This window comes from Leptodactylus fuscus, chromosome 3 (genome assembly GCF_031893055.1).
Source record: "Leptodactylus fuscus isolate aLepFus1 chromosome 3, aLepFus1.hap2, whole genome shotgun sequence".
Classification (NCBI taxonomy): Eukaryota; Metazoa; Chordata; class Amphibia; order Anura; family Leptodactylidae; genus Leptodactylus; species Leptodactylus fuscus.
This window is the reverse complement of record NC_134267.1, coordinates 87,559,857-87,586,961: the sequence shown is the minus strand read 5'-3', so window position 1 is coordinate 87,586,961 and position 27,105 is coordinate 87,559,857. Positions and strand designations below refer to the sequence as shown.

Sequence of the window (27,105 nt, the reverse complement as noted above, 5' to 3'; positions counted from 1 at the left end):
GATGAGACTAATAGCCTTTCTTAAGGCTATTCCGACGTGGTAATTAGAAATATAATGTTGCTTTAGTGGTAGAATCCCTTTAAAAACCCTTAAAAAAAAACAAAAAAAAAAAACACAAAAACGTAAGTCACTATAACTGACACATCTTAATAAATTATTTCATCCAGCGCAGAGTAACAAAAAAGTCCCAGATGTTTCTCTATGTACATGGTCAATATATCCCACCAGGAAGAGTGTTGATAATCTGAAGAAAGCCGGGCAGAGACACTACTGGGTAATTTATTTTTCTTGACTGTCTTGCTATATTATAAGAGATATTGGTCACGATATGACAGATTGTATCATATATCATGCATTTTATATATGTAAATTCTTGTGAGTAGTTAACCCTAGTCTCTTGTATGTGAGGTTGCAGTGGTTCTTACGTGGTTACTCATGTTTCTCCTTGAGACTTAATACACTAGCACTGGTCACTGCTGATCCTTCTTATCTTCAGTATTAGAGTTAGTAGCAGTAAGCCAAGGTATACAAGTACAGTTGCTACAGCAATACCAATCTGGGAGGGACAGACATTGTTCTGGATCGTGTCCCTGAAATGTGATTAATGGTTTACTATCTTCATTCAGGAAATACTGGTAGACGTAAAGAAGTGAATGGCTATGTATGCTGCTACTTTCCTTATCCGTATGAGAACAGGAGAAATGATAAACCGTTATTGAGAAACATTGGTCTAAATAATGTAGTGGCCAGGTACCAAAAAAAAATTTGACATGTAAAATGGGAATTTGAGAGCTAGATGCTGACTTGTTGACATTTGCTCTGCACTATTCATCCTTCTCATTTTTTGCTTATTTAGTTTTCTTTAGGCTCCCATCATTTCTTGAGAGCCAGAATAGTGTAGTGTATCATCTAGTGAAAGTGGAAACCTGAAACTGTACCTGTTGCTTCATTTGACTTTTTTTTCAGACTAGGCTGTTCTGAGTTTGTAATTTTATGACACAATTTTATGACATGCTATAGCTTTAGTTTGCCTTCCTCACTCACAAGTGGGCAGAGACTAGTTGCTTGCCATGCACTGTACACAGTTAGTAGAGAAGAATCTGCTCAATAACTTGGTCACTCAAAAACAGCCCCTGGGCCATGATAGAAGTACTCACCCATACTGATGTAAAATACACAGTTTAGGTGTGATAGTTAGCTGCGTTGTTCTCTCATTTCCAGCTCACTCCTCCTCCCCTCTTCATAGACTTCCATAGAAATGTGGTATTTGAATCATGTGACCTGCAGTCCATCTTGAGACGGCAAGGCAGTTTTGCAGGGCAGCGAAACAACCTGATAAGAGCAGAAAGAAGCACTTCTCTCTGATAAGATGTATTACAAAGTCATATTAAAGGGACCCTATCATTAAAACTCTTTTTTTCTGCCTACCACGTAGGAATAGCTTTAAAAAAGGCTATTCTTCTCCTACCTTTAGATGTCTTGTCCGTGCCGCCGTTCGGTATATATTCCAGTTTTCGTCGGTATGCAAATGAGTTCTCTTGCAGCACTGGGGGTGGGCCCCAGTGCTCAAACGGCACTGGAGGCGTCCCCAACGCTATGAGAGAAATCTCCAGCGCCGCCTCCATCTTCAGGAACGGGTCTTCTTCCGGCGGTGGCTTCAAACTTCTAGGCCTCAGGCAAAGACCACTGCACATGCCCGCCGGGCACAAGAAAATGGCTGCTTACACAATATACTGAACAGCGGCGTGGAGAAGACATCTAAAGATAGAAGAATAGCCTTTCTTAAGGCTATTCTTACGTGGTATGCAGAAAATTTTTTTTTAATGATAGGATCCCTTTAATTTATGCAAAGGTTATTGAAATAACCGGGCCTATTTAAGAAAACCAGCACAACTGAATAGTTCAATCTTCATGGGAGACCTGACAAATCTGTTGTATCCATTGATACAAAATGCACCTATCAGATCCACTGTACTTGTTGTGTCTCCTGTTAAATTGAAAGCTATGACACTACTCTGACAATAACCGCATTGGGCTACTATGACATTTGTATATTTAATCAGTATTTTCTATTGGTATTGGTAAGGCTAGGTGCACACTTGTGCCAGCGGACCCAAACGACAGAGAGCCTGTTCATAAAACAGCAGTTACCCATAGACCCAATAGATAAAAATTTTAATATTGAAACCAGTGCAGAGAAAAGTCCTCTGTGCAGATGTGATTCTAGCCTAAACTAAAACAAAGATTATCCACTGCAGATACGTCGACCAATAGATAAAGCCACCTTTTCCACCAGGAATTGAACAAAAAAATGCAGCAAATGTAAAAGTGCTAAAACTTACGGTAACTTTTACTCATTATGGATAAAATGGCACCAAAATGCTAAAAGCATAACATAATAAAGAGGATGACCGTTTCCCTCAGAGTTTCATAGGGGATCAAAATGACATCATCCCCCATCAACACTACAGGTCACATAAAGGAGTTCAAGGGTAACTTCAAACAGTAAAATTATGTCCAGGAATAACCTAAGTTTATGTACAGAATACAGTGGTTACCAAGGTGTTCCATCAGAACAGTATCAGGGGATATCATCACCAGATTGAACAGGACTACGGCAAAAAAATGGTTTCATCTCACCACTTCCAGTTTGTCTTGTTTCAGCGGGCGTCCCCCTTTTTGTTCTCTAAGGCCAAGTCCCCACGGGCTGTATCTGCAGCACTAAAGCGCTGTGTGAACGCATTGCAGTTCTTTCCGTAGTGCTTTTAAGAGAAAGTTCAGAGTTTTCCTCTGCGGACTTTCTCTTAACATTATATCTACGGGAAAGCTGTCGGCGTTTCCAGAGATATAATTGACATGCTGTGTGTCCGCGCTACGATCTTTTCCGCAAAGTGGGGATGGGATTCACATGAATCCCATCCACTTTGCCTGCACTGTACAACGCCGCCATTTTTCCCGCAGGGTCTCTGCTGCGGGCAAATCGCGGTGTTTCCGGTCCGTGGGGCGCCGGTCTTAGGGTAAGTTCACATGGAGTTTTTTTTTTTTTATCAGGATTTTGAGGCCGTAACTTTGTGCATTAACCCCCTAACCGTTACATTAAAATTGCAAAAACCCTCCTGAAAGTCATTTTTAATTACATATTTTGAATTAATGGCTCAAATAAATATTGCTGACACATAACTCCGGTGCCTTATGTACGTTTTAACCCTCTGGTGATTGATCACATTTTAGTCTTTAAACCAGTAACACTCTATCCTTCTCTGCACTCCTGCCTTTATATTTTTTGTACATTTTATTTCATTGTAGCTTTACAAGGTCTTGTATTTTGTGGTTGCATAAGACTTTTTGATCAGTTCTTATTCCTTTTTTTTGGGGGGGGGGGGGGGACGGGGACTGAGATGAGCAGACATTGTCAAAACTGTCAAGTTTTCCATCCTTTTTTTGCTTGCGTTTTCCCAGATATCCCACCCCCAAAAAAGTCACTGTAGAAGGACACAAACTAGTTAAATAACCCAAATAATAAAAATCTTATATTAGTCCTCAAAACTGCCTGAACGGAAAAATATGAAAATGTTCCTGGTCCTGAACCAGGGAAATTGGCCTGGTACAGAAGTGGTTATATAACAAATTAGGTCTCAAATACACATGGTTCTATTTCACTTCTAAGCCTGCTCTTATTTCCAGGCAAAAGATTAGGGTCACATGTAGGGTGCTTCTAAAATGAGGAAAGGGCATAATAACTGGAGAGCTGACTTTTCACAGTTCCACAAGCTAGGAGTGAGATATCGGGCACTGAAACAGACTATCTGGGAAAATTTATTTTTTGCACCATCTGCTGTCTGTCTCTTCTTTGAAAGCACCTTTGGGTATGAAATAATCACTACACCCCTTGATAAAAAAAAATAAAAAAAAATTGAGTAGTACAGCTTCCAAAATTAGGTAATTTCTTGGTATGTTACATTGCGCTGGTACCTTATAGGCTATGCAAATATGTAATGGCAACTGAAAATAATTCTGCTCTCGAAAAGCTTTATGCTGTTAGGGAGTAAGTTGTCTCCTTTAACCCCATGTGAAAATGAAACGCGTATCATGTTAATAACATAAGTGGAACAGCTAGGCGTAACACTGTGGCTCAGTCGTTAGCACTGCAGCTTTGCAGCGCTGGAGTCCTGGGTTCGAATCCCACCAGTAACAACATCTGCAAGGAGTTGGTATGTTCTCCTCGTGTTTGCTTGGATTTCCTCCATTCTACAAAGACATACTTAAATGAAGAAAAAAAAATAAAAATCAGTGGAATAGCTGTGGGGTCTGTAAATGCCTGGTAATTGCCTCGATAAATTTCTTTTGAGGGGTGTAATTTCTATGATGGGGTTACTGTTTGGGATTTTTCTTTGTACTGGGACTTTAGGGGCTCTGACATTGTGACATTGCATGTGAAAGCGGTTTAAAGAAAAACCCTTTCTCCCTTATGAGAGAGAAACTGGGAGGCTGATTGTGAGGCGTATTCAACGTCAAAATACCCGCCAAAAAAACTTTGTGTGAACTGACCCTAAGAGGCAGAAGCCGCTCTTAATACAGAAAAAAGGAACAGAATAAAGAGATGCAGGATTTAATAGAAAGGAGGCAAAATGTTAAAGTATATTATAAAATTTATTAATTACATAAATACTGTCAGAAAATCAAAAGATTTTTTCCCCCATTATTTTATGGGAGATTCTATACATTGCTATTGCAGCTGGTCATAGACACCCCCCCTCCAAAAAAAATAAAATTTTTTTTTTGCTTGACTCGAGTATAAGCCAAGGGGAGCTTTTTCAGCACAAAAACTGTGCTGAAATATTCGGCTTATACTCAAGTATATACAGTATATTAAAAAAATTAATTAAAAAGTCCTATGTATGTACAAAAAAAAATAAATATCTATCTATCCTATTAATATTATAAAGGTGAAAGTTTGGATGTTTGTGGGTTTGTGTGTTTGGATGTTTAGATGTTTGTTACTCAATCACGCAAAACCCGCTCGACCGATTTGGCTGAAATTTTCCACAAACATGGTCACTACACTCGATTGCGCAATAGGCTACTTTTCGTTACAATAGCGCACATACGTTTTTCCCCAGGACCCCCACAAAACCCAAACTCGCATCACTATCTCTGCAATCTCACACACTTTGGACCATAGCAAGCCACAAAATTCATATTACCCTCTACAGCAGAGGTCAGCAACCCCTGGCACACGTGCCAAGAGTGGCACTCCTGCCATATTTCACTGGCACACCAGCAGCACAGGACCTGCAAGAGTTAAATGAAGTCCGAGTCTCTTCAGTGGGCTGCTAAAGCTGAGGCATAAGGCCACTCCCCTTTGAGAGGGGTGCAGGAAACCCAGGGGGTGGGGCTTAATTGCTCAGGTCTGTGCCTGCTATAGTGGTCTGCATCCTGCCAACATTCCCTGAGGAGAAGAGGAAGCTGCTAGCAAAGTGAAACTGAAAAACACACAGGTACATAGGATTACTGTTCTCATTAATGTCAGGCATTTGGGGTTATTAGTTTAGTCTTAGTAACTCCATGTGCCTCACATTAATAGGAATAAACCCCATCATGTCCCTCATATTAACCCCTGTATGCCTCATATAAAGGTTACTACTATGTGAGACATATGGAGGTAATAATAAAAGACCTCAATAATGAAGATACTTAATTATTACCTCGCAAGTCTCACATATCAGTAACTCTTACACAAGGGTTAATGTGAGGGACATGATGGGGTTAATTGCTATTACTAAGAGGCGCATGGAGTTACTAAACTGTCATGCACAGGGCCAGACTTTATGTGGTTTGCTCAAGAGTATCCTGTGCCCAAAATGTACATGTACTGGCGGAAAATAACAAATCATACAATGTCGTACATCGAAGTAGATTCACTTGAAATACCTCTGTCCCAAAGACACTATGTGCAGTTTATACTAACACCGTATAGCAGCTGAAATACAAATTACATTCATCACAAAAGTCTCACGTATTCTCAGAATTACAGCAAAAACAAGATACAAAGTTACATTTCATATCCCATACCTTATACACAGTACGAAAACCTTACCCGCGCCTGTATATACCCACTTTCACAATCACCACAGATGAAGTCGCGGGTACCAGCTAGTATATATATATATGTGTCAGAGTCTGGGCTTGCATAGACACAAAAGTCCAGATTCTTTAGTCCAAAAACATAGGTAGAGTTTATTTTCACTCAAAAAGGTAGCACAGCAACAAAAGGAAACAATACAAAAATAAATACTTGCCCAGCTAGGCTTTAACTGAACATAGAATAGGTTACCTCACCTAGAGTCACAGAAATCAAAAGGCAGTTGAGTCATTCAGGACACAGTTCCAAAAATATGACCTCTCTGTCAGCTTTCCAGCCAAGCTCTGCCAAAGTGTTGCTGCTGGAGCAACTTCTTAAGCCTCCTTGACGAGGAGACTCTCTGCAGCTGAGTCGCTGCCGGAACATCCCCAAAGTGTGGACTGGAGGGGGTTGAAATGACAGGTCCCACTACCAATCCTACCTGCCATTCCTAAAAATCCAGCCCAGTACTGAGCATTTACCAAAATGCTCAGCAGACGAAAGTTGTCTGCTGAGAACAAACATTCCTGGAGTTTTCTCATCTCACCCACCTGAGTAATCTGGGTGAGATGTACACCCCCTCCATTACCTGACCAGCCATCGGCTTGCTATATATACCATTATACTCATTTGGACTTTAATACGGTGATACTTAGAGCGGATTGTGCTCACACATACAGGAGAGCATTACTACCGTACCATTTCAGACTACTTAATTTTTGATGGAATACATGTTTATATTCAGGAATATTATGGACGGCCTTCCATACATTAGTAGGATGAATGGGAAAATAAAATCTCATACAGCCCTTATTATCCGTTTGCTATAGTTTCTAAAGAAAACCTTTGCCATGATGGGCATGTTTTGGGTACTGCTCTAAGATTGTGCTCGATTTCTCTTTCATTTCCCAGTATCAGAAAAATTGTGGTGAAAATGGGAACATAAAATTTTTGGTTCTGTCTCCATGATTGAAGATTACTAAATTTATGTAGTGCTGGAGATTATTTTAGGAAGTTTAGCTTTAACTTGACTCGACTATTTTAGCTTTGACTTTGGTTTCAAAAATTAAATCTAGGCAGGAAATGGCGTATAAAACACAAAAACATAAGCCTATATCTTTTAACTGTCCATTGCACCAGTACTGGCTTTCTGTCCCCCATCGTTTTGGTCTTTGTCATTCCTGAAGTGGTGATATCTTGTTTGTGGTCATGTGACTGCTGCAAATTGGAAGTCATCACATCTGGTCTGGTAAGGACTGGACAGTCAGTGCTGGAATGGAGGACATATTGACAGCAGAGGTACTAGTTTATATAATTTCCAGCCCTATTAATCCTAAATAAGAGAAGATTGTCTTCCTGTCCACAGGATATACACTCACCGGCCACTTTATTAGGTACACCATGCTAGTAACGGGTTGGACCCCCTTTTGCCTTCAGAACTGCCTCAATTCTTCGTGGCATAGATTCAACAAGGTGCTGGAAGCATTCCTCAGAGATTTTGGTCCATATTGACATGATGGCATCACACAGTTGCCGCAGATTTGTCGGCTGCACATGCATGATGTGAATCTCCCGTTCCACCACATCCCAAAGATGCTCTATTGGATTGAGATCTGGTGACTGTGGAGGCCATTGGAGTACAGTGAACTCATTGTCATGTTCAAGAAACCAGTCTGAGATGATTCCAGCTTTATGACATGGCGCATTATCCTGCTGAAAGTAGCCATCAGATGTTGGGTACATTGTGGTCATAAAGGGATGGACATGGTCAGCAACAATACTCAGGTAGGCTTTGGCGTTGCAACGATGCTCAATTGGTACCAAGGGGCCCAAAGAGTGCCAAGAAAATATTCCCCACACCATGACACCACCACCACCAGCCTGAACCGTTGCTACAAGGCAGGATGGATCCATGCTTTCATGTTGTTGACGCCAAATTCTGACCCTACCATCCGAATGTCGCAGCAGAAAGCGAGACTCATCAGACCAGGCAACGTTTTTCCAATCTTCAATTGTCCAATTTCGATGAGCTTGTGCAAATTGTAGCCTCAGTTTCCTGTTCTTAGCTGAAAGGAGTGGCACCCGGTGTGGTCTTCTGCTGCTGTAGCCCATCTGCCTCAAAGTTCGACGTACTGTGCGTTCAGAGATGCTCTTCTGGCTACCTTGGTTGTAACGGGTGGCTATTTGAGTCACTGTTGCCTTTCTATCAGCTCGAACCAGTCTGGCCATTCTCCTCTGGCATCAACAACGCATTTCCGCCCACAGAACTGCCGCTCACTTGATGTTTTTTCTTTTTTGGACCATTCTCTGTAAACCCTAGAGATGGTTGTGCGTGAAAATCCCAGTAGATCAGCAGTTTCTGAAATACTCAGACCAGCCCTTCTGGCACCAACAACCATGCCACGTTCAAAGGCACTCAAATCACCTTTCTTCCCCATACTGATGCTCGGTTTGAACTGCAGGAGATTGTCTTGACCATGTCTACATGCCTAAATGCACTGAGTTGCCGCCATGTGATTGGCTGATTAGAAATTAAGTGTTAACGAGCAGTTGGACAGGTGTACCTAATAAAGTGGCCGGTGAGTGTATGTATGATTACTGAGTACCCCACTGCTGTGGAGGGGTGAAAACTTCAGTCAAGTGTGCACGCTACTGATCTATTCAAGTATTGTGGGACTTGCCGAAACTTTTTACATTCAAAGCATTACACTTTGTAAAACGTAAGTGTGTAGTTATTTCAATTGCTCATCTATATGTAGTCACAACTGGATATAAATCATAGCAGTAGTACTCTCATGAATCTCCATCATCTAATCTATATTCACCAACCTCATGTTGCGAAAGATTGGCGGGGGGGTGGGGGGAATTTTTTGTGTGTTTTAGACTCTATCCATCCTCTACTATTGGTTACTATGGAAACAACCAGAAGGATGAATATGGGCCACATTCTTTTCAGTGCCTTGTTAGTAAATGCATCTTTCATTGAATATAGCGTGATTTTATAGCATATACTGACACGAATAACAATCATAATAAAACTGTACATAATGAGCTTAAGAATAATGTGAATACTAAAGCTTTTCATTCACAGTACTGTTCAAAAATACTTTTATACATAGACACATGTGGATCTCTATTATCTGTGTTTGAGGTTTTTTTTGTTTTTTTTTCCCCCCTGAATGAAATGGAGGTGTCAGGAGAAATATATGGATCAAAATATAACATTGCACTTTAGGCTCCAGTAATGTCTGTGGAGCAAGCACTATACCAATACAAAAATAGAATATTTGTGAAATATGGACACACAAAATGTATCCATATTAATAATGCAATGAAGAGTGAGACCCAGTAGAACCCGTTTTTGTTAAGTTACGACAGTGTCATGCAGGAAAGAATGGGTGAAATGGGGTTTAGTTCCCCTCCAAAAATGTGGATATTTGCCTGAGCCGCAGAGTCTAAAAATCAAAGGAAAGAGCACTTATAGCTACGCACCGGGGACTCTCAATGATGGAGGAATAGAGAAGGGCCCAAATGTTGAAGTTGTGGGTTTTTTTTTCCCCATTTTCTTTTCATGGTGCTCACTCTACATTAAAAATAACATGGCAAATTAGTCCGGGCAGATCATTACGTATACGTCAATATCATATTTAAATTGGTTTTACGTATTGCTTCGTATAGGGAGAATCAAGGCATGGTGACTGTTAAGCCACTGGAGTCAGAAAATACATTTACTAGTCCCGGTCTTGGCTATGTAATATAGCTGAGACCCAGAAGTCTTGCCGCAGGCACAGTTCCTGTGGCCACAGCATGAAACCAACATACTGTTATTCCACAGAGCAGTAACGCTACACTCAGTGCAATGTAATAATATAGCAGGAAGGTGTTAATATGGTAGATGTCAGACTTTCTATGTGATTGGGCCTCAGCAGTCATATGTCGCGCACTGATATCGAAAAGTGCGTCATGGCATCAATGCGCCGCTGGTGACCCCCTGGGGCACACTGACGTCACAAGAGGCCAGAAAATGATGCGGGGTGCTTGCAGGAAGCTCCCACCTCCCCATGGCATCTACTTATTATACTCCTGGTATGAGAAGACCCCAAAGTACAATAATTCACTGAAACGAACCGGGGCAAAGCAACCTCACAAATATTCATATAATATTCATAGAAGCAAATTTCATGAGGCTTGTCCATTTCTACTGATGAAGCGGCCTGAGGCATTACACTGTGTGTGGGGCATCTTACTGTGTGAGGGCCTCTGTGGAGCAGTTTATACTGTATGGGGAGCACAGGGAATGTTCTGGATAGACTGTGTGGGGACCACAAGACAAGAAAATGTGAGATACATTGGGGATGGGGGGGCGCACACAAAGCCTGCTATCGGTGCTCCTTTTGTGTTTTTTGCAAATGAGGTCCAGTTGATACCGAGGCCATGTGACAGATCTGAAGGAGCCTGAAAACACAGTTGTAGTCGTTCCAATATAACCGGTTTGTTGGTGGGTCAGTGACGGTCTGGGGAGGCATATCCATTTAGGGTCACACAGACATATACTTGATAGCCAACAGTACCCTGCTGTTGGTTACCGGAATGAAATCCTCAAAGCTGTTGTCAGACCTTACTCTGGTGTAATGGGCCTTGGCTTTCTCCTGGTGCAGAACAGTGCCCTGTCTAATGTGGCACACGTATGTAGGCAGGATCTGGATAATGCAGGCATTGATGTGATTCCAGCTTTTACCTGTCTACTCAGCTGGAATGTAAGTGTAATGCTGGAGTAGATTATTTATGGAGAATACAGCCGCTGCAAATTTGTAAAAAGAAAAAAAAAATTTGATAGAATAATGTAATATAATTATTATTTTGTACTTGGTAATGCATTATTTTAAAACCTTTCCTTTTCTTTCTTCTTTCACAGAAGCAGTTTGCGCCACTCCGCTTATTTGTAGTCTAGGCAGACCCGTTGACCTGGAAAAAGACGACTACCAGAAAGTCATTTGTAATAATGAGCACTGCCCTTTTAGTACATGGATGCATCTGCAGTGCTTTTATGAATGGGAAAGTAGCATTCTTGTCCAATTCAATTGTATTGGTAGAGCACGCAGCTGGAATGAAAAACAATGTCGTCAAAATATGTGGACTAAAAAGGGATATGACCTGGCTTTTCGGTTTTGCTCCTGTCGCTGTGGTCAGGGCCACTTGAAGAAAGATACAGACTGGTATCAGGTAAAACGAATGCAAGATGAAAAAAAGAAAAAATCGGTTCCAGAAAAGACCACCGGTAGATCTATGTCTGAGTCTTCAGATGATATGAAGAAGTGCCGTGGGTCATCAAAACCTCAAAAAGGGATGAACTTTGACCCTCCACGTAGACATTCTGTGGATCGACAGAACTCACAAGAAAAAGGCAGTGGTGGCTCACATGGGTTACGTTCTCCATGTATTTCTCCTGGTCAGTCACCCCCTGCTGGTTATCCCATCCTCTCGCCTTCTCATTTTAATGTCCCCCGCAGTTCTAGATATTTAGGTGAATTTTTAAAGAATGCCATTCACTTAGAACCTCACAAGAAAAGTATTGCCGCTGGTGGAATGCTCAGGAATACTCACTTCGACTACAGTATTCCTGGATTACAGGCTCACAGGTCAGGACGTTTAGATGCACCAGTGCAATTTCTCCGGAGACTTGACCTGTCTGAACTATTAGCTCATATACCACGGCATAAACTGAATACTTTTCATGTACGTATGGAAGATGATGCACAGGTTGGACAGGGGGAGGACCTACGAAAATTTATCCTTTCGGCCCTAACTGCTAGTCACAGAAATGTAGTCAACTGTGCATTATGCCATAGGGTGCTTCCTGTATTCGAGCAGTTTCCACTAGTGGATGGAACACTGTTTCTCAGCCCCTCAAGACATGATGAGATTGACTATGATGTACCTTGCCACCTTCAAGGTAACTTTTTGTTGTATGTTTTAAAGTACAAAACTTATTATTGCTGATCCTATGACTCTTGCATGTAGTGGAGGCGTTTGTGAAGTTCTTCGCCTATTTTCTAATTCTGCATTTTCTTTAAAAAATTTTTTAAAAGTTTTATGCAGTATGTGCATATTTATAATGTTTGCACCCCTTTTGAAGGATTTTATTCAAAGCTTGTCAATTTTTTTGGTGAGAAATAACATTTTTCAATTCATAGTATACCTTTTTATTATTATTATTATTATTATTTTATTTTTTAAAAAAACAAACAAACCCTACAGTACCTAGGTAGCATGACATTTTCTTTTTCCCCAAGAGATAATTTTGGGCAAAATCTAACAACGCAATTGTGGCTTATTACCGTATATACTCAAGTATACGCCGAGTTTTTCAGCACAGTTTTTGTGCTGAAAAAGTCCGCCACGGCTTATACTCGGGTCAGTTCAGCAATATCATAGTTACAGACCCGGCATCCGGACCTGGCATACAGACACCGGGACGGGAGACGGGCCGCAGCATCGCCACGGTCACAGCTGCTCATTTCAAACTGCAGAAGTACTTGCGGTACTGTACAGAATACAGACCCCCCCCCCCCCACTCCATCACACGCCGGGTGACGTGGCCGAGTAAGCTCAGGACCGCACCCGGCGTGCATCTGCGTTTTGAGCCTGCTAGCAGAAGTACCGTAAGTACCGTATTTTTCGGACTATAAGACGCACTTTTTTCCTCCCAAATTTGGGGAGAAAAGAAGGGTGCGTCTTATAGTCCGAATGTGGCCGCAATACAGACCCAGCATCCGCTGTAATAGGAAGGCGGATGCCAGGGAGGATTAGACGCCAGCACATGTGCCGGGGCCTGAGACATCACTACACTTCTGCCCTGCATGAAGCCAGCAGCGGCAGGAGTGATGCTGCTATTCCACTCCCCCTCCCCCCCCCCCCCGCAATAGCAGCATCGCTCCTGCTGGCTTCATGCAGGGCAGGAGTGTAGCGATGTCTCAGGCCCCGGCATCTGCCTTTTACAGTGGATGCTGGGTCTGTATTGGCGCCCCCCCCCCCCCCACAGAGTGTAAACTATTTAAATTTAAAAATATATGATTAAAAAAAATGAAATTAGGACAGTGTTACAGCGGGGATGCTCTACGATGTCCTGGTACAAGGGTCCAGGCAGGTGCCGCCATGCTGCTGGAGGGAGCGGCACAACTGCTCTCTCAAATGCGATCCTTTAGATAGGAACTGCAGCCGGCCCTCAGCGCTCCTGCCGGCGGCCGGCTGCAGTTCTCCTTTAAATCTGGCCAACTGGGGATTCCCCTCAGAGCTCCTGTAAAGGCTCCCTGGCCGGCAGTGCTTCTTTTTTGCAGGCTTCTCTATGCAGCCTGCAAAAGAAATGACAATTTTTGCAATGTATTGCAATGCGTTAGCATTAGTGATCAGACCCCTTGGGGTTCAAGACCCCTAAGGGGGTCTAATAAATGCAAAAAAAAAAAAAAAAAATTTAAAAAAGTAAAAAAATAAATAAATTAAAATAAAGTATTAGTAAATTAAAAAGTATTAAAAATTCAAATCCTCCCCCTTTCCCTGGAACACATATAAAACTAATACTGATAATACTGTGAAACACATACACGTTAGTTATCCCTGTGTCCAAAAACACTCGCTCTACAAATCTGTAAATATATTTTTCCTGTATGGTAAATGCCGTAGCGGGAAAAAAAAAGTTGTCTAACTGCCCCTTCCCCGAGCCTGAGTTCCCCCCTCCCCCCACACACACACTTGGAATTCAGCCTGACTACATCCAGGCTAAGTATAGGGTATCTGCTCTGCTCATATTCTGTCGGGAATAGAAGCACTGCAGATACCCTATATTCAGCCAGACTGAGTTCCAAGTGGGGAAAAAAAACCCAGTCCTCAAGCTCAGGGAAGGGGCAGACAGACAACTAAAACACCCCCTCCCCTTCCTCAACGTCTACTGCACCCAAAAACTCCGGCCATTTTAATTTTTTAAATTTTCCAGTAGCTGCTGCATTTCCCCCCTAGGCTTATACTCGAGTCAATAAGTTCCCCCAGTTTTTTTGTGGTAAAATTAGGGGGGTCGGCTTATACTCGAGTATATACGGTAGTACATTATGCAAAAGCAATGAGGTGGCAGAAATAAGTGTCCCCTAGTATGTTGAATTGTTATAGTATATAGATTATGATCATTGTACAAGGAAACAAAATCTTTTCACTTGCCAAGTTATCCACTTCTGGTTGAATTATTTACTGCATGTCGTGGATTTCCCCTCATAAATCTGCCAAGTAGCAATTATGTGCATTCCTCAATTCTTATTTCTTCAGCTCAGCAGTCATATTGTTATGGTCGTCTTTATCGAGAAGTTTGTGTGGTTATTTATTGCTAACAACTAATACTTTTTCTGCCTAGACACACATAGTAAATTGAAGCTTAAGCACAGAAATGGTGGCCAGCTTGTTATTTCTTGGGCTGTTGCATTAAACCCCATTATAAGCGCATTTTCTTACCTGATAACTCTCCAATCCTTCAAATACCTGGTTATTGGGGTGTTTGTAGTCAGAGCCCCACTAATGGGGGGGATAAGTCATCAACATAAAAAGGGTTGTCAAGTCCATTTGTATTTGATGACCTGTCCTCTTGTCATCAATAATAGATCACCTGTCACAGCGGGGACCCAACAGATACCTACTTATTTAATGGGTCCATGGCGCTCCAAAACCTCCTCACTATTTATTTCATACTTTTATAGAAGCATGAGGGATAGATGTTCAATAATAGCAAAGTGGACAGCACCTTTTAATAATGTTTAACTCTCTTGTTTTTTTATAATGCATTGATGTTCCCATCTTTTTTTTTTTTTTTTTAACTTTTGATTCAATGAGGTTTCAAGATTGTCAGATGTAGATCCAACAAGTTGTGCTATCTAAAGCTTGGTTCACATCTGCATCTGGACCATTCCGTTCCCCTCTCCGCATGAAGAAGTCCTGCATGCAGCATTTTTCTCTCCACGTTTTTCGTGTGAAAACCAAGCAGAAACCACGTGGATCCCATTATAGTCTATGGGGTCTGCCGGTTTCTAAGGAAACCGCTTTATGCAGGTTAGGTTTCCATTTGGGGGTCCCCAAGCTGTCTCCCCAAATGGAAAACCCATGTGCAGATGTGAACCAGGCCTTATTTCACAAATATTCTGAAGTGTAAGTCACAGTCCTAGAAAACCAATTTAAAGCCAAGACCTCATTTAGAAGGCCGCAGGGAAAAACTGTAACGTGATATTTCCCACAGCACTTTTCACAAAGTCTGCAGAGTATTCCTCTGCAGACTTTCTGCTTCTGTTATACCTATACAGAAAACACCAGCGTCTCCCTGGGTATAATTGACATGTGATTTCCAAAGATGCAGCATTTCCTACTATTGTATTCGCTAGAACCCTATCTGTAAAAGTTTTAATTTTTAATTTTTTTTTTATTTAATTTTTTTTTGCATGGTAAGGACTGTCTTTGATAAAATGGGACTGATCTGCACGATCAGATTATATTTGGGCTTCTGGGAGTCATACCCACTCCATTCAGATATTAATGGCCTATTACAAGTATAATATATATATATATATATATATATATATATATATATATATATATATATATATAAAAAAATTATTGATCTCTTTGGTCTAACTTTTTTGAGGAACGTGGACCTAAACACTGTGGTATGGTATTGATCATGCTGTCAATCATGAGGACACTGATATGAGGAAGCAATATATTTATTGGGACAATGTTATCCAATCCTAAAAGCAAGTGACCATTTTCAAGAATAAACCAAACCTAAACAGAACATCTACATAATACAAAGGCCATACCTTTAAAATCTAGATCCATGAGCATAATCAGTCTGAGTGCATATGTCTAAAAAACATTCATCACTTTACACTTATAGCCCTTCCCTCTCAGTGTCCCGATCACTATAACATCCATTTTATCCTACTTGCACTGAAACCAAATGTAGCAATAGGTGCATGCAGCAAACCGTGTTTCAGACCTTTCCATATCTTCATTTTATGGTCACGTCTATTGATAATGTATATTTGTTAGAGATGAGCGAGTAGTGTTTGATCGAATACCCCCCTGCCATAGGTATTCATGTAAGCGGCCAAACACCGAGGGGTTAAATGCATCGAATATTCAATGTGCTTAACCCCTTGGTGTTCGGCCGCTTACACGAATCCTATGGCGGGGAGGTATTCGATCAAATACTTCTTGCTCATCTCTAATATTTATGCTTAAAGGGAATCTGCACCAGGAAACAAAATATCAAAATAGCCACAGTGTATAGTTGGGGACATTGTACAGAGCACCATCATATCGTTAGTTAATCCATTATATATCTTTTCCATAAAAAAGACATTTTTATAAAACTGCAAGTCAGACTCTTGTGCAATGGGAAGTGCCAAAACCTCAGGTTTCAATTCCGATTACAAACCCCTTGGAGGCTCAGGCACACCCCACTGTATTTTAAGCCTTTGCGAATTTCTATAAACTACTTTTTCATGGAAATACTGTACATGTTGGCCTGTCTAATTGTACAGTGATGCTCCGCATAATGTTCCTGACAATGCACTGTGACTGAGATTCCTGGTGATAAATTGTTTAATCCTTTCCTGACATCTGATGTAATAGTATGGCGGATGTCCGGTATTTAAATGGGGAGGCCACTCAGGAGTGGCTACCAAAAGCCACCGGGTCTCTTCTGTACTAAAACATTTTGAATAGTTTTGGATTTTAATTTTTTTTAATGGGTTAAAATGTATGTATATATTTGGTATCTCTGGAATCATACCAACCCATAAAATACAGGTGGACGTCACTTTGGCTGCACTGTGAACGCCTTACAAACGAACCCGTAAAAGTTTTTTAGGTTTTTTTTATACTTTTTCTCCAATTCCACCCCATTTTGTATCTGTACAGAGTACTAAATGGTACCATTGCAAAGTACAATATGTCTTGCAAACCATAAGCTGTCATATGGCTCTGTGAACAGAAATCTAAAATACTTTGGAAGGTCGTCTGTGATCTTGTAGATAGATAGTCGTGAATTTACAAAGGACTATGCTTATAGATGTAGACTTTAATATATTCCTTTGTACTGTGTATATATTTGATTTAGCTTATTCTTGAAATTAGTCACTTACTTCAAGGATTAGCCCTGATGAAGTGTGTAGAATGATCCCCAAATGTCCCAGTATTGCTATTTCAGTGCTCCTCGGTCTACCTACTGACACATATTTTTTGAAGGATGTTGATCCTTGCTATGCTCTTACAGTACAATATTCTGTAGTGTTGTGCCTGCCAGCTTAACCACAACAGGGGAGCAATTTTTACCTCTCCTTTTACATACATACATACATACATACATATAGATATCAAATGGACATACTACCTTTTTGCTTTTAACACTTTCAAAACTTTGATCAAATTAATTCAATAAACATAACAATTATAAAACTTTAATGGTATTAAAGAAATTTTGAGTAAAATGTGACTATAACCAAATGATGCTAAAAAAAAAAAAATCAACTTGCAAAAAACAAGAGCTCAGAAATAAAATTATGCCCACTGAAATTATGGAAATAGAAGGTTAGCTACGTCCTAGAGCCCTGATGCTGGGTATTTTATGTGTATGGCAGGCCCCAGACATTCAGCCAAGTGGGTTGTAATCTAGATGGCTTGCAAAGTTGATTTGTCATGCTGCAGAATTGAGTCTGAGCAATATGTAAGATAGTATAATGGGCTCTGTCGCATGGCGGCATAAAGAGCAAATGATCTTTGTAAGGGACAGCGGTTACCCAGTTTCAGTGGTAAGTAACCATGAAATTACTGTACAGCAGATTATAGAACACGAGAATCAGGCTAAAGCTTCTAAATCGTCTTAGGTCTTTTGTAGACATAGATCACTAAGCCACAGAATCCCAGGTGAAAAACCAACATGAGCTAGAAAAAGTATGAGTCAACTGCAAATATTAATAGGGTGCCTTTGTTAAATCACAAAAGTGAAGTACAAAATACAGAACTGTATTCACACTCATACTTCAAGTGGTCATGATTGGTAAAATGGTGATATTAAGGTCAGTAATTCTGTTGCCTTGCAGAGCTATTGCTAAGCTTCTTGCCACCCAGGGCAAAGGTTCAGTTCAGTGCCTTACAGTATATCTAGATTCATATATATGGCCTGTTGGCACCTTAATACAACACCCCCCCCCCCATCCCGACAATTAAAGGAGATTGCCCCTTAAATTGCAGTAATGAGCAGCGTAAGTTACTACGCATGTCATCTCTATGTAACAAGAATGTGTTTATCTAAATGTAATACATTTTAAAGGGGTTTTCTCATTGGGAAAAGTCATGGCTATAGTTCCTCTTCTCTCTAGGGGTAGTTCACACAGAGGAAATTTTCCAGATATTTGAAGCTGATTTTTCATCTTGTTCAAATTCCTTCTTAAAATCTGCACTTGTCAGGCGGTATTTTCTGCTTTCAATTCACTTCAATGGAAGTTATCAGGAGGAATCTGCATGATGCTTATTTTTCCTCTAGCTGGAAAAATCCACCAGAGGGAAATTCTGCTAGAGTTAAAATCAGCATCTGACTCCCATTGAAATGAATGGAGGCTGATTGCAGACAGAATTTGGCACTGATTTTGTGGTGTAATCTGCTTCAAATTCAGCACTCAATTCCTCTATAGTATACGAGAATTTGTAAATTTAACTTGGAGTCAGAATGAAAGAATGAAACTCTTATCTGCCCTCAAGAGCTCCATTTTGCCAACTATAAATTAACCCGGAATTCTGCTTTGAGCCCAAATACACACAAATACTGTTTGTGAAGCTTTGGATTGTGCAAAATGTTTCCAGAAAATGACACTTGTTTACTTGGGAATATGTGAATGAGATTGTGTATATGAGTAAAGTATTAAGTAAAACTGAGAAACAAAAAACCTCAACACACATCTCCCTGCCGCCATACCTTTATCATCCTTGTAAGGCCTCGTTCACATCTGCGTCGGAAGTCTGCATGGGGACCTCCCCAAACGGAATACCGAACGCAACTGCAAGCGGTGTGCAGTGAAAGCACACGGACCCCATAGACTATAATGGGGTCCGTGTGCTTGGCACGAGATCTCCACAGGGAACATGCGGACAGGAAAGTACTTCACTACTTCTACTTTCCTGTCCGCATGATTCGTGCGGAGATCTTGCGGCAAGCACACAAACCCCATTATAGTCTATGGGATCCATGTGCATTCACTGCACACCGCTTGCAAATGCATTTGGCATGGGGACCCCCCCGAATGGATTACCAAACGCAGATGTAAACCAAGGGTAACCTTTTAATATTTCTGTTCTTGGGTTCATCCTTGCACAGATGCAGTGCTCAGAGACTAGTGTTGTGTGAATTCCAAGAATCGGGTATGGAGAAGTGATGCATAAGTGGTCCAAAAGTAAGACTGTAAAATTTCTCACACAGGGCAGATTCACTCATGAAAACGTTCCAAAGTTCTGGTGCAATTGAAAAAAAAAAAATGGAATACTTGCCATGCATCACATGAATCATTTTTAGACGGTATTCACATCCTGTTCAGCTGACTTTTGTGAGTTACCAGAAAAAGGACATGGCCTAACATAACATTGTGCACCCAAACTTTTGGTCATAAACTAAGCCAACCGATACGTAAATTTACATCAGGTAATCTAAAAATGCACCGGATTTATAGTCCATCTACTGTGATGTGTCTGGGGCAGTTTAAGATTGTATAACTTTGCATTGTCTGTGAGGCTAAGGGTAAGGTCACACGGAGTTTTTTGGTCAGGAGGCCGTATCCGCCTCCAAACCCTGACCAAAAAGACGGCTCCCATTGAAATCAATGGGAGCCGCTCAGGTCTTTTTTCCTGTAGCCGTTTCTTCTGGCTCCCGGGAAAAAAAGAATGGACATGCTCATTCACAATATTATACAGTATGCTCCAATATGCACTGATATACTGTATTGCAAAGTATCATATAGAATAGCTGTAGTAAATTAGTAAAGTATCATATAGAATAGCTGTAGTAAATGACTGATAAAGAGTTTTAGATTATACAAATAAATTGGAACGGGAATGGTCTTTGTGTGGACATATACACATGGTGTCCACAAGGTGGAGCCTCCAAACATGTCTCTGCACTATAGGCTATTATGTGGTCTAACTTTCTTCCAGTCTCTTGACTTTGCTTGGTCTTCTGAATGTTGTTGTATTTTCTATCACAGGAAGGCTTATGCACTTGTATGCTGTTTGCGTGGACTGCTTAGAAGGTGTTCATAAAATCATATGCATCAAATGCAAGTCTCGATGGGATGGAAGCTGGCACCAGCTGGGAACAATGTATACTTACGATATTTTGGCAGCATCTCCTTGTTGTCAGGTTTGTAGAATGCTTATTAAGATTTTTCATATTTTCTGATATATAGCTACAAAAATGACGAAGAATATAAATGTAAAATGTATGATCATACGTGACAAATTTGTTGCAGAAATTTTTATAGCCCATAAAGCAGCACTATGTGGAACCCGGATTCTGTAGCTCCGTCACATTATATAGTTAATAATGGGATTATACTTAATTTTGCCAAAGATTTCACAGGTAAAAGGTTGATTCAAATTTGTTAGAAAAAATAGCAACATTTTACTTCTAAAGCCAAAAAAGTAAGGGCTCGTTCACCTCTGCGCCCGGTCTCCGTTCTGCAGGTTTCCATTTCCTGCACAAAACAGAGCAGGAGACAGAAACCTGCAGGACTCTTTCAAACCCATTCCTTTGAATGGATTTGAAAGATGTCTGGCCATGAGCGTTTTTTGCTCTCCGCCACGAAACCGTTTTTTTTAAACCGGACACAGAGTCAGACATGCAGTACTCTGTGTCCAATTTAAAAAAAACAGGTTTCGCCGTGGAGAGCATAAAACGCTCACCGGCGCTCACACTGGACCCGGTCTGAAAGCTGAGAACGGACTCCGGGCGCTAATGGGAACCTAGCGTAAACAGGTATGTAAAAAGATGTGATCTCCTAAATCCACTCCTGTTACAGGACAACAGGTAGAAGTGAGAAGTACAAGAGCTTCCTATTTATTTCTTATTCCTTTTGAAGACACTCTTGCCTTTGGCTCAAAATAAAACCATGCATTACAATCTGCAACAAACACACATATCTTCTGCAACATGTGGCCTCCACCTTAGCCTTATTTAGCAAGGTAATGTACATGGTACATGGTTGTGAAAAGAAATTGTCAGGCGGTTCGGTTGCACCAGATTTATCTAAGGGGTTGTGCCACTGAAGGCACTTTCCAGCGAACTAGGCAATGATTGGGAACAAACACGCAGCTATTATCACTACTTCATCAAGAAAGGCTGGGGCCTCTTGGCGTAAACACCGTGATTTTCTAGCGAATCCTATACCCACTTTGTGGTAAAATTGCGCTGTAGACATGTCACAATTTCCAAAATTGCCACTGCATGTCAATTGTACCTACAGAAACGCCGGCGGTTTCCCCATAGATATAATTGAAACAGAAAGTCCATGGAGGAACCTCTGCAAACTTTCTGTCTAAAGCGCTACAAGAAGAACTGCAACGCATTTCCGTAGCGTTTTTTCCCACTTTTTTGCTCTGGGATGCCACATGGTAATTTAGCCATAAACGGATTATTTTCCCCATACAGTTCACCTATCTTCCCGACAAATTGTGCTCTTTTCGCTGGACTGTGTGCTGCAGACATATATTAGGTACCACTTAAAAGATGTGATCACCTATCATACAAGCATTTGCTGATCTTTACTAGGGGCAACTACAGTGGGGCAAAAAAGTATTTAGTCAGTCACCAATAGTGCAAGTTCCACCACTTAAAAAGATGAGGCGTCTGTAATTTACATCATAGGTAGACCTCAACTATGAGAGACAAAATGAGAAAACAAATCCAGAAAATCACATTGTCTGATTTTGTAAGAATTTATTTGCAAATTATGGTGGAAAATAAGTATTTGGTCAGTACCAAAATTTCATCTCAATACTTTGTTATATCTCCTTTGTTGGCAATGACAGAGGTCAAACGTTTTCTGTAAGTCTTCACAAGGTTGGCACACACTATTGCTGGTATGTTGGCCCATTCCTCCATGCAGATCTCCTCTAGAGCAGTGATGTTTTGGGGCTGTCGCTTGGCAACACGGACTTTCAACTCCCTCCAAAGGTTTTCGATAGGGTTGAGATCTGGAGACTGGCTAGGCCACTCCAGGACCTTGAAATGCTTCTTACAAAGCCACTCCTTCGTTGCCCTGGCGGTGTGCTTTGGATCATTGTCATGTTGAAAGACCCAGCCACGTTTCATCTTCAATGCCCTTGCTGATGGAAGGAGGTTTGCACTCAAAATCTTACGATACATGGCCCCATTCATTCTTTCATGTACCCGGATCAGTCGTCCTGGCCCCTTTGCAGAGAAACAGCCCCAAAGCATGATGTTTCCACCCCCATGCTTTACAGTAGGTATGGTGTTTGATGGATACAACTCAGTATTCTTTTTCCTCCAAACACGAAAAATTGTGTTTCTGGACATGTACTGGCTTAAAGGGATTCTACCACTAAAACACATTTTTTTCTAGTTAACACGTCGGAATAGCCTTTAGAAAGGCTATTCGTCTCTTACCTTTGGATGGGCTTTCCGCCGCGCCGTTCGTTCAAAATACCGGTTTGTACCGGTATGCTAATGAGTTCTCTCGCAGCGATGGGGGCGTCCCCATTGCAGCTCGAAAACCGACCGCAGCGCCGCCTCTATGGTCTTCTGTATCCTCCCCTTGCTTCTTCAGCGTCTGTCGGACGCCTGCGCAGTACGCATGCGCGAAATTGCGGTCCCAGCCATAGTGCGGGCACTGCAATTTCGCGCAGGTATTTTGAACGAACGGCGCGGCGGAGAGCCCATCCAAAGGTAAGAGACGAATAGCCTTTCTAAAGGCTATTCTGACGTGTTAACTAGAAAAAAATGTGTTTTAGTGGTAGAATCCCTTTAAGCAGTGGGACACGTCTGGCACTGCAGGATCTGAGTCCCTGGCGGCGTAGTGTGTTACTGATGGTAGGCTTTGTTACATTGGTCCCAGCTCTCTGCAGTTCATTCACTAGGTCCCCCCGCGTGGTTCTGGGATTTTTGCTCACCGTTCTTGTGATCATTTTGACCCCACGGGGTGAGATTTTGCGTGGAGCCCCAGATCGAGGGAGATTATCAGTGGTCTTGTATGTCTTCCATTTTCTAATTATTGCTCCCACAGTTGATTTCTTCAATCCAAGTTGGTTGCCTATTGCAGATTCAGTCTTCTCAGCCTGGTGCAGGGCTACAATTTGGTTTCTGGTGTTCTTCGACAGCTCTTTGACAGCTCTTTGGTCTTCACCATAGTGGAGTTTGGAGTCTGACTGTTTGAGGGTGTGCACAGGTGTCTTTTTATACTGATAAGTTTAAACAGGTGCCATTACTACAGGTAGTGAGTGGAGGAAAGAGGAGACTCAAGTTACAGGTCTGTGAGAGCCAGAAATCTTGATTGTTTGTAGGTGACCAAATACTTATTTTCCACCATAACTTGCAAATAAATTCTTACAAAATCAGACAATGTGATTTTCTGGATTTGTTTTCTCATTTTGTCTCTCATAGTTGAGGTCTACCTATGATGTAAATTACAGACGCCTCTCATCTTTTTAAGTGGTGGAACTTGCACTATTGGTGACTGACTAAATACTTTTTTTCCCCACTGTATAGGGAACCACCAGTAATGGACAAGTATATGGCTGGGTTCATAAATTCAAGTTTTTGCAGCAGTTTTTGAGGCCCAACCAGGTGTAATTGAAAGCGGAGTAGCATCTGGTTTTATGATCCATACCTGGCTTTGGCTGTAGAAACTTCACCATTGATATACAACCTAAAGGCTCAGGCATACAAGGTTTTTTTTTTTTTTTTTTGTCTAACCACAGGAGTAGCTACAAAAGGAATCAGATATATACACGAAGCTCTTATACTTCCACCTTCTGCTAAATCTACTCTTAGATTTGGCTTAAAAAGCAGCAAAATCTGCAACAAAAAAAGCACCTTTTAACAATGTGGGGCCTCCACTAGGGTTATAGTTCCTAGTCACAAGCTTACTAGATGTATTATAGGTGTTGTCGTCTACAGGTTAAAGTGATCCTATCATACACACTCATTTTTTTTTCTTAGTAACACGTCAGAATAGCCTTAAGAAAGGCTATTCGTCTCCTACCTTTCGTTGTCTTCTCCGCACCGCCATTCTGTAGCAATCACGGTTTTTGTCTGTATGCAAATTGGTTCTCTCGCAGCACTGGGGGTGGCCCCAACGCTCAAACAGCACTGGGGGCGTCTCCAATGCTACCAGAGAACTCTCTCCAGCACCGCCTCCATCTTCGTTAGGAACGACCTCTTCTTCTGGCGCAGGTCTCAGACTTCTAGGCCTTGGACAGAGCAAACTGCACATGCCCACAGGCTACGAGAAAATGGCCGCTTACCCAGTATTGTAAGCGGCCATTTTCTCGTGGCCTGTGTGCATGCGAAGTCTGAGTAATGCGCCGGAAGAAGAGGATGAAGAGGACGTACCTGACGAAGATGGAGGTAGCACTGGAGAGAGTTCTCTGGCAGCATTGGGGACGCCCCTAGTGCTGTTTGAGCGCTGGGGCCCGGCCCCAGTGCTGCGAGAGAACTAATTTGCATACCAACAAGAACCGGGATTCCTACGGTATAGTGGCGAGGAGAAGACAATGAAGGGTAGGAGATGAATAGCCTTTCTTAAGGCTATTCCAATGTGTTACTAAGACATAAATGTGTGTGTATAATAGGATTCCTTTAAGTTGCTATAATGCATATCTTCTAGTTAATAATTTTCTATCGCTTATTTTAGGCCCGGCTGAACTGCAAGCATTGTGGGAAGCCAGTCATCGATGTACGCATTGGAATGCAGTATTTTTCTGAATACAGCAACGTTCAACAGTGCCCTCACTGTGGGAATTTAGACTACCACTTTGTGAAGCCATTTTCCTCATTCAAAGTACTAGAGGCCTATTGACGAAAGCTTTGTTTTAGTAATAGCCATTTTATAGGTATTACTACTTTGTTACATATCTTTTATAGGACATAATCTGTGAGAAAATAACTTTTTGTTTTCTATTTCTAAACCTATTGCAGCTTTTTTTCCTTTTGAGTTATGTTACTAAATCTTGTAAATAGTATTTACAGTTTCCCATTTTTTAAAGTGGGAAATGTAAAATGGAAACGTGACGGGTGAATGTAAGTCTACGCCAGCAAAGTGTATTTTTTTTCTGTCTTGTTTAAATATCCGGGGATAGTACTGTAATTTCTATTTACATTTTGCCCCTTAACACTTAAATTGGAAAAAAAAAAAATTCCCTTTCCACCAAAGTTTAGATATTTTTTAAAAGTGAATTTGATATTTAAAGCCATTTGCTTTTTTTTGGTAGGGTTTTTTTCTAGTTGGACAAAAAATTTAATCCTTGAAATAGTTTTTTTAATATATTTTAAAACGGTCTTCTTACAAAAAAAAAACAAAAAAAACCCCCTGCAGTTATTATATTCTCTGATCACAGGGACAGGTAAAGTCGGTCACAAATTGTCAGCCCAAGATCTTGATGATTCTTTCCTTGTCTACGGCAGGCGACGTAGTTTCACTTGAGTTCAAAGACTCTTTTGCAACTTATTTGTTATTGCCCCTATGAATCTACAATAAAAAAATGATGCAACTTTGGAAGTAGAATCAATTGAACAAACGTCCTCCAGATTTCTATATTCAGCTACAGGGTTGTATATTCAGTTTCTGTGCAGACCTACGTGTATCAGCGGTTACAGACAGCAGATAAACTCTGTGGTCTGAACCTGCAGTCATGTGTCCTCTCTTCCTGCTAACCTACTATACAGAAGAGGATCGCCATGTAATACATGGTGAATAGGTCTGCATAGGAGTGATATCATAAGATAATTTTGATCTTTTTTTTTTTTTTTTTTTTTTTTTTTTTTTATTGCAGATGCATTTTAAGCAATAAAAAATGGTGCACGAATTGCTACTGTAATGGAAGGACAACCCACGTTTGGAGTGCATCTTAAATGCCTACCTAATAGGTAATGATAGTCCTTTCCATTAGCAGCCAGTGGCTATTTTCTTACAATGCAAAGGCTTGACATCCTGTAATGTGTTAAAGGGGCTCTATCACTGGATTTTGGCTATTTTAGATAAACATATGTCTTTAAAAAGGCTATTCAAGTCCTGCTAATTGTTTGTTAAAAGACCCCCCTGGTTTAATGAATTACCATTTAAACATATATGTAAATCAGCCCTCCGTGGACATTCCCGTGCACCCCTCACATCATACTCTGTTCACACCTGACTGTCTTGATTCTTGTATGTAAGTCCCTCCTCCTGCTTTCGATTCACAGCCTCTAACTGTCTCTTCCCTGCTAGTGGCACAGGACCCATGATGATATCACTACTGCTTTGTGAATGGCTTGCCCTGTGATGACGTCGCTACAAGGTCCTTTGTCGTCTTCTAAATGGTGATCTATGCAGAGCAGTGGCTGCAGCTCCCTGTGTCTATCATAGATCTCCATGTGTTATAGTAGATCTGTGCTATGATAGAAAAAGGAAGCTGCAGACACTGCTCTGTATAGATCACTACTTAGAAGAAGACGACTAAGGCCCTTGTAGTGACGTCATCATAGGGACAAGCCAATCAAAGAGCAATATTGACATCATCACCGGTCCTGTGCCACTAGCAGGGAATAGACAGTTGTGAGGCTGTGAACCGAAAGCAGAAGGAGGGACTTGCATGCAAGAATCAAGACAGTTGGGCGTGAACAAAGTATGATGTGAGGGGTGCACGGGAACATCCACGGAGGGTTCATTTACATATACATTTAAAAGGTA

The 27,105-nt window shown here is 41.2% G+C and overlaps 1 protein-coding gene across 1 annotated transcript in view; it reads left to right on the top strand.

The window, feature by feature from the left end:
* Nucleotides 1–26,385, top strand: part of HECA (hdc homolog, cell cycle regulator) — a 32,928-nt gene extending 6,543 nt beyond the window's left edge. Inside the window, exons 2-4 of the mRNA XM_075267885.1 lie at nucleotides 11,037–12,074; nucleotides 20,407–20,561; nucleotides 25,072–26,385. Of these exons, the coding sequence (XP_075123986.1) occupies nucleotides 11,037–12,074; nucleotides 20,407–20,561; nucleotides 25,072–25,236 (1,358 nt within the window). The 3' untranslated portion in view covers nucleotides 25,237–26,385. The remainder of the gene's footprint in view (nucleotides 1–11,036; nucleotides 12,075–20,406; nucleotides 20,562–25,071) is intronic.
* Nucleotides 26,386–27,105: the final 720 nt, after the last annotated feature.